The 8,827-nt window shown below is 39.1% G+C and overlaps 1 protein-coding gene across 1 annotated transcript; it reads right to left on the reverse strand.

The window, feature by feature from the left end:
• Positions 1–10: 10 nt before the first annotated feature.
• Positions 11–8,592, reverse strand: DESI2 (desumoylating isopeptidase 2). Its single transcript, XM_009276015.2, has 5 exons — positions 8,485–8,592; positions 7,906–7,978; positions 5,926–6,019; positions 5,061–5,202; positions 11–3,131 (listed from the first exon to the last, which is right to left on the reverse strand). The coding sequence occupies exons 2-5, from the start codon at positions 7,970–7,972 to the stop codon at positions 2,898–2,900; spliced, it is 537 nt and encodes a 178-aa protein (XP_009274290.1). The 5' UTR covers positions 7,973–7,978; positions 8,485–8,592; the 3' UTR covers positions 11–2,897.
• Positions 8,593–8,827: the final 235 nt, after the last annotated feature.

Consider the following 8,827-nt stretch of genomic DNA (forward strand, 5'->3'; position numbering starts at 1 on the left):
TCTCACAGCATTTTGGAGTGTTCTAGTCCTAGCACAGTGTGGTCATTAGTAGACTCAAGTAATCCCTGCTTGGCAGTAATGCTGGTGAAAGGTAACTTGCTCTATTGCTAACAAATTGGAGTAACCACTGGCAGGGTGACTTCTTGGAGGCATCCAGTGGAGGCTGAGTTGACAGCACATGATCGAAGTTACAGTACCGCTTGCTTTGATACAATACCCAACGGCCTTCAGGGTTCAGGTGTCAGTTCCTCACAGGATTTACAAATGCATGGTTTAGAAACAAAAAAAACAACAAAAAACCCCCCCAAACCAAAGGAGCGTAAGACAGTATTTTCACCTGTACAGCTACCAATAAAATGAATGTTTTTGTTACAAACTTTCCAGTCTGCTTTATAAAAAATAGTCTTAGTTTTACTTCCAAATAAAAACTGTGCTGTGATCTGTCATGTTCTTGCATTGTACATGCTGTAGTTGTGTGTGTTAATGAAGGTGTGGAGATTTGTGACCTAGAGCTCTGGATATATCAGAAGCCTAAAAAGCTGATTTTGGTACATAAAAGTTAGGTAGCAATGAAAATTCATTCTATTTATTTTTCCTAAAACCTAGGAAAAGCTACAGTACATTGCTAGATCAGTGGCCTCAACCCTGAGCTGAATAAAGGACCTGCCTTGGCCAAGAGACTTAGTCACATTACTACCACAGCTGCACAGCAGAGACAAAATAACCTGTCTGTTGTCTTAGCTGTAAGTAGCGTGAGATTCAGTTCTGTAACGCTTGAGAGTTGACTGGAGACCACCATATTCATTTTCACTACAGGAAAAAAAGAAAGGAGAACTCAAATTCAGACATTCAAGTGAAAAAGCACTCAAAAGGGACAGTCAGTACATCCAGCTTCTGGAGACCAGAGAACGCGGTTAGTGGTAGACCTGTCAGTCGTAAGCGCTTCCCACTTGGTAGAAGAGATCATGAAACCACATACCAAACTACAGTTAAAGAGACTTCTGCTATTATCCCACTTTCCGGCAAGAGTCTCACTTGATTTCCCCCCACCCCAGAACTGAGTCTCTCTCTCTCTCTCTCTCTCTGTACTTACACTGCATCACAGAAGATGAGCGAAAACTTAAAGACTGTCTGACAAAGGATTCAACCCAACCGCTAGCAGAAAAACTTCCACTCTTTTCTAACGTGAGTCGGAGTTGGCAATCATGAAAGTTCTTACTACGATACAGCCTACTGCACCTTCCTGGAGGGTTCAATGGCACCGACTACCCATGGCTAGGAGCATTCGTAACGTGAAGCATTCTTGCCTCCCGAGAGGATTTTTTTTCCTTGTAAACAGCAGAAACTGTAGAGTCAGTATTTCACTCAATGGAAAAACTAAACCCAGCAAGACTGAAAATAAAGCTTGTAAGAATCATTTATACTTCCAGTAATGCGCACTTCTTTGTGAGCTGATCAGTTTACGGATGGTATGGTTTTTTGTTAGTTTAAGGCAGCAAGTCTTTCAAAATACACAAGCTCACCTCCCTCATGTTTGTGCTACTGTATCTTATGTGCACAAGAGAACCTCACTAATTCACACTAATGACTGGAAGAACCATTAATTCTCTTGGTAAGTGAACAAGAATAAGGCATTCCATTATATATTCTGATCACTAATTATAATTTAGCTCTAATTATAATCTACCAGCAAACATACTTCTGTGTTTTAGAAAATAATATCTCTTACCTTCAGATATAATCATGTGTGCAGATTAGTGGGTTCTGCTGTGTAAACACGCAGGTGCGTAAGCAATTTTCAGGTTTTTCTTCATTACATCTGACAAGAAAGTTAATGCCACAGACAGATACTGTGGGAAAATAAATTAGGATTTCTCTATAATTTGTGCGGATATGCACAACTGGGCAGTAATTTATAGCTCAAAAAAAAAGGACACGAATGTTTACAAACTCAAATGAAGCAAAATCAGCAGCTGAAAGCAAGGCCATTCCCCACCCATAAATGGCTTGTATTACACTATTCCAAACTATATGAAACAAAAAAAGAATACAAGTACTAACTTTTATATACAAGTTGGAAATCAAGTAAAGCAAATGTGAAAAATTTGTTGATGCTTCTAACAGATGATCTGCACGTGTCTAAATCCTGGTTGAAGTAGACTGTAAATACAGACAGAAGATAGGATGCAAACTACATGGCATTTTTTAAAAAAAAACACCAAAAACCCAAAAGGGATCAATGTGCATTGTAATGAGATAGAAATTCCCCTTCTTATGTGCAAAAATCCACAGTTTCATTAATGTAGAGATCATACTTCTAGTAACAGATCTCGGACAAAACCAGTCTCCCTACATCCTGGAATCTACCTGTTTACATCAGCCACTTTAAGCGCACAGTACCCTGTTCACATATATAGTATTCAGCAGTTTCTGGCATTTCTCAGAAATTTAATGTTCACCTGCCTTAAATCTTGAAAACAAAGGGGAGAGTTCATCCAGGGCATCATACCACTACTTTTGAGTTATAACAACAGTTGAATCAAACTCAAATTCTCTCTTCTTCCATGGTGGCAGGAGTCCTTACAGGACTTGTAAACAGCAGTACACAATACTGTAAACAAATAATTTAAGTTCTGCTTTATACAAGATGTTAAGTTAACCCAGGTCTACCATACAGGTGAAAATGAAAAGGGTGGCTTCACACAAAATCCTTCCCTTTTCTCCCAGCAATTCTTTTCTCTACATAAATAATCCTGAGCTGAAACAGGGGTTGATGAGAGCCTTTTTTGCATATAAAAACAATGTTCTAGAGTCAGCTCTCATGTTCTGTCAGGAAGTCAATTGCTGGAGAGATTAAAATGAAGTATTTCAAACCGTTTGTTACTCTGAAGGAGGACTTATAATTTGGTGTGGCGTCCAGTTCTAGACCCAGATGCTGAGCTTGCCAGGGAAGCTGATGCTGCTGCATCCTCAGCTTCCTCCAGCTCATCGTGTAGCTCCTGGCTAACACTAGACTGGAGGGCTGCAGGAGTTAGCCACTCCTTCGGCAGACAGCTCTGGAGAAACGGTATACAAGAGCTGAAGTAGGCAAGGCGATTCACCCATCGTGGAATCTCTTTTCCACACAGAATCTAGGGGGGAAGGGAAAAGAAAGGATTAATTTGTCTTTTGGATTCAGCAGTAACAAAACTACAGTATTGTAAATAAAGAGCAAAGGCTGCAGCAGCCTTACGATTTACGTATCACAAACGCCAGTCAAGAAGCACTCAAGTTAGCTGCACTGACAACTTTCTCCATCAGTAAAAGCAGCATCCCAACTCACACAAGGGGACTTGTTTTCCACTGTGAGAGTTTGACACGTGGTTCTACACTTTTTTTTAGAAGTCCTGAAAAGCCTAACCACCTCGCTCTTTTTGAGTAACTTCTATAAAAGGCACAGAAATGAGTTAAGGTGTGCTTTCTATTCACCGCTAGTTCCTCAGAAACAGAAATTGCAGGAGAAATCTCACTATTACAAAAAAGCACCCTGAAATCAAGCGGTCAAAAAGACAGTGTCAATACTACAGTTATGTGGAGTTACGCATACAGCTGAGGCTATTCACTGTGACGGCCTCTGATGACTTTGCACAAGATGTCACTATCTTACAGCACACAGGCCAAGCACACACACTTAGGTTCACTGGAACAAGAGAAGCTACGCAATGCAAAGCTGGTTTCAACTCCTCAAAAATATATAAAGCCGCATTAAATACTTGTTTTTACTGTCCATCAGTCATTAAATGGTTTCATTGCCACTACTGAAGGAGTGAGCTATTTTACTTAACTACCTCCATACTCACTTCTGGTATTACTTACTCCAGTGCAAATCTGGAGAAAATCATAGCGAATGGGAACATTACTCTGCTGTAACTAAGCACCATTTAACTTGTAATTATATCCCTGTTTTTATAGTCAATTTGAACACTAAATAGGACAAGACATAAAATAGAAACAACACGATCATGCGGTTGAAGAGTATGGCAAAAACCTGGCCATATAGGCCAGACTTCATGCCAACTGCAGCTTTGCCAGTGTCTCACCCTACTCACTTGTACCAGCGTTGCACATGAATCATCGTTTCAATAAAATTTTCCAGTACCACTGGAAGATCAAACGGTCTACGCAAAACACAGGCTATACAATAAGTGTGCCATTAACTATTTTGAAAAAAAGAACAATTAAATTTTATGGAAGTTCACCATGGAAAAAATAGCCATCCCTTTTTTGGAGTGCTTCAATGAAACATTAGAATAAATTCTGACAAGCACAGATTGCTAACTACCAATAAAAATCGCAACTGCCATTCCCCTCTTTGTCCTGGGTTACTTGTTCCTGACCCTTTGCCTTGTGTTGATACACAGGCGAGTGATCAGGCATTCAATCATATTGGCAAACTGATCATGTTAAAATAAAGCTGAGGGGAAAAAGCAAAGCCCATTCAACTCCACAGTCAGATACTTTGCACGACCACTCAGGTATCTACATGACCAGGGCACAGGTGCTGGCAGAGCAATGAACTTGACAAAAGCCTCTCAAGCAGAAGATTAACATTGTCTGTGAAACTTCAATGCCTTTGTAGGCATTGAAGTACTGCCTTTAACAGTAGGTCATAACTTTAAAAATTTATTAATTTATAATTTATTAAAAATTATTTTCAGTGTGATGGCTCTGTGGGGAAATACTGATAAAAATAACACGTGGTTCTATCTTCAGTAGTGGTCTCTGAAGCACCTGAAATGATTTTGAGATCCTGTTAATACTTTATTTACTAGGTCTCTCAGTTAGGAATGCACCCCTGCTCAAACACAAACTGTGTATGATAACAACATTCAGCATTTTTGGCAGGAAAATCTTGTGCTTTGGACATAAGCACAAATAAAACCTGAAAAATGGTGACGTTTGCCCAAGGTCACAGAGATAGGAAGTTGCAAATTAGGCCAAACATTCCAAAGGACAGGAAGGAGAGGACGCTCTGTAGCCTCCTGGGAAGCACCTTTCTGTAGACCTTCATGTTTGTTTACCTCAGATAAAGCTGAAGAAAAGTGATTGCAGTTTTTGTGCATTAGGTGATAAGCATTTCCTTTGAATTCTTTTCCAAGCTCTTCTACTATTTTTTCTATGTCATCTTCCATAAAGTCAGTACTGCCTAGGACCACAGCCTCTCTAGAAGAGAAACACAGTAGAAGGTGATCAGGCTTCCATGATATAGGTGGATTACTGTTCATACATTGCTCAAAAATCACCCCACTGGGGGTGGTGAGATCTTTCTGCTCTCCTAGAATAACGTAAGATTCTCTCTATTCCATTTTACAGCACCACTTTCATCTTTATCACGAGAGATTATTTCCCTGCCGATTGTCCACCTGTAGCTCACTTCAGTTCTTTGCAACTTAACTCTGACAAACACTGGATGCAATTTTCGCCTCATCTCCAAAGGATATTGTTTCTAAGAGGCAGCTGAGAACAGATAAGAGCTTGTAATGCAGGGAAGGGTCAAAGCAATAACACTGAGACAGTGGAGAAGAGACATGGGGAAACCTTGAAGAGCAACATTTTTGAGCTTTTTCTTCAAATAAAAATTTCACTACCTTGAAAAAGTGACCCCTTTGTATATACTGTATGAATAGCAAACGCTAGCCACAAGTCCACATAATTTACATATTTAAGGGATGTAATGGTATGCTAAAAGTAATGTTCTTTGCTGTAGACACCTGACTGTCTCATCACCTCTGTCCATCTTTCATTTCTAAGTAAAGAAAACACACTAATTTCTCAGAAAGTCAGAAATCCTGTAGCATCATTCAACACATATCCTCAAAAATAAACGCAACAAGTTGTCTTTTTAATACGCCTTCTCAAAAGCAAGAAAATAGGTATCTTTCTTACTTAAATTTAAATGTTTCTCCTAGCTCAGAAGCATTTCCTGGTGAAATTTCAAATACTCCAGAAAAAGGGTATGGATGACCACCATAGGCAAATTCTGAAAGAGAAAGCTCAGATTTAACAAAAACGGCATACAACGACAGTAAAGAACAGCAGACCTCACTGACTGGAAGATCACTTCACAAGGATCTAAAGCTGGAAACCAAACATCTTATTTACATGGGTAACAGATGCAAGGAGCTGGAAATGAATAGTTTTGTTAGCTACTAGTCAACCTAAGTAAAAACTGTCAGAAAATTTCCTACATCAGTGTACAGGTTTAACTTGAATAGCTTTACAGTAAGTATATATTGTTTTCATTGTGTAAGTGAGGATTTACAAGTTAAATTGTAAATCCTACCAATGTTCTTTATACATGCTTGTCTTTAAAAGTCCACTTACATATTTATAGATTAGGGATTTAAAGTACTGCATCCTCAAAGGTCTGATGGCGCTTCTATTCAGTGCGCACTACAGCTGTAAGCGTGGCAGTGAGTACTGGCCTAATAGGTTTTTTAATGTCTTGATTTGCAAGAGTTCAACCGTCCCGAGTTCTTTACTATAACAAGAAAGTAAACCAGTGCATGCATCTGAAGTCTGCACGTAGCATCTGCTGGCATAAGCACTTAGAGTACATGAAAATATCATGGTGTGCTTTAGCTTCCTTCTGTGTCTGTAAGATAACACAGCATGCCACACCCAGAGTGCAATAAAAAGCTTTAAGCGTGACTTCATGCTTCCTTTCCTCAAAACTCCTAACACATCATCCAAGTCCAGCATTCAGTTTTGTGGATAATCTTTTTTACAACAGGTTAATAAATAAAGTTTGATGTACTTTGAAAAATGCAAGTCATTGTTCTAGCAGGCATATGACCTGCTATATGAGAACACTGTTACAATCTGAACAGGAAGGGAGGCACATGTATTTGGCACAGCTCAAGAACTGGGTTTCAGTCACAGCGCTATTAAGAGTCAGGTCTTTCTCGTTTGGATTAAAAGAAATCCAAAAAAGTTTTAACAATAAGCAGTGTATTTTGTCAATTCGTTGCTTTGATAACACTTGCAAACCCAGTTACAATGTGACCATTATAGTAGCTGAAACATCTATAGTTTAAGATAACTTTGCGCAATGTGGTCTTTGGATCGCATGCCACACCTTTTGCTGCTTCCCCTCGCCTCCAAACACATTCCAAAAAAAGAACCGAAGTAGATTTTTCTTCTTTAAATAGACTACTTTTAGCAACACCATCACCTCAGAGCGTCATTATACTGCTAGGCAGGAACACCTCAGACCTGAGCTTGTACTACAGCATGCTCAGAAACACCTTCTGGCAGCAATGGGGATTCAAAGTGGCCTGAACAGATCAGGAAGCTGCATCCCCAAAGTACAACCTATTTAGCAAAATCGGAATGTACTGCTGTATTTATCACAAGCGTATCTTTTGTCAACGGTATGCACGAGATGCCTTTTGAAGAAACTGTCTCTTTAAAATAAACCAACCTACCAATAAGGAATAGACAGTTCTTCCTAGGCATCATGCACTTCTAGGTGCCTATCTGCAACAGACTATTGTTTCTGTAGCTAAATATTAACTCCTTGCACTAAGTGCTGGCAGAATACTGAGGAAACATGATTCAACCATGCTGACATGAAGCATACATTTGTTTTAACAATAGGTATTTCAAATCCTAAAATAAAGATTTCTATGCCTAGCTGAATAAATTGCACACTTTTTCATAGTTGCATAGCTTTATACAAGAATGCAAGATGACTACCGGATTATTCGTATCCAAGGTGTTTTCCAGAGGCAGAAGAGATGAGAACTTTAAGAGAAAACTGATGAACAGGTTTCAGGAGCCAGACTTCCCTCACTACCTGAAAAATGTTTTTTATGTAACAGCATTACCAAAACAAAGAGTAAGTTATGTTTTTCTTGTACGTACCTCGGCCATACACCTCTATACCTGAATGGAACACTCCAATTCCAAGCGAAGAAGTATATTCATTCATCCAATACTAAAAGGAAAGAAGAAAACAAAAAAGACTCTAGTTAGTTTCCAATACAGATTTGTCTTCTGATAGCAGACTGACATGTATTTGTCGCCCACACCAAAAGCATAAAACCCTACCACAAAGCGAAACTGCACAACCCGTTTAATGGGAACAAAACATGCCGGTACAATTCCCCAACTGTACACAGTGAATTAATTCCATTAGGTTCTACTTCAGTGTTTTACTGCTGTCAAGGTCTGTCAACCAAGGAGACTGTACCTGGGAGAAATCCAGATCAACTTTTGATTTGTCAACAAGTTACAGGTTGTAAAGTTTTCCACTAGGTGGAATACATTCTAGAATCAACTACAGTAATTTTGCAGGAGCACTTTTTTTTTTTAAAATAACATCAGAATGTAGGACTGTAATATACACACACCAACTGTCTTTTATAGCAATGACCACACTTTTGCTTATGACCAGATGAGCATGAGACACACTCAGAGACATGTAAGACGGACTGAAATTACCTTAGTATATTTTGTCTTCGAATGCTCAATTAATGGTCACCATACAGGAGACTAAGCTCTCTCCAGACTCCTGATGTATGTGTCTCCATACATCAGGTGTAAGTCTCTTGCATAGGTCTAACACCTGTTTCAAATATATCACTTCTATTGTACCCAGCAGATAATAGCTGCATTTCAAAAGGAAACCAGGAAGTGATAATTTTAAAATAAAATAAAAAAAAAAAAAAAGGAAAGAAAAAACCCTTCCCTTAGTGCTTTCTCTTTTCTTTTTCAAAAGCAGCAGCAGCGAGTGCCTATCAGGAGCTAACTATTACCCTCAAGACCTTAAAGATGCACAGAGTTC

This window comes from Aptenodytes forsteri, unplaced genomic scaffold, assembly GCF_000699145.1.
Source record: "Aptenodytes forsteri isolate BGI_AS27 unplaced genomic scaffold, ASM69914v1 Scaffold10, whole genome shotgun sequence".
In the NCBI taxonomy this organism is placed as follows: domain Eukaryota; kingdom Metazoa; phylum Chordata; class Aves; order Sphenisciformes; family Spheniscidae; genus Aptenodytes; species Aptenodytes forsteri.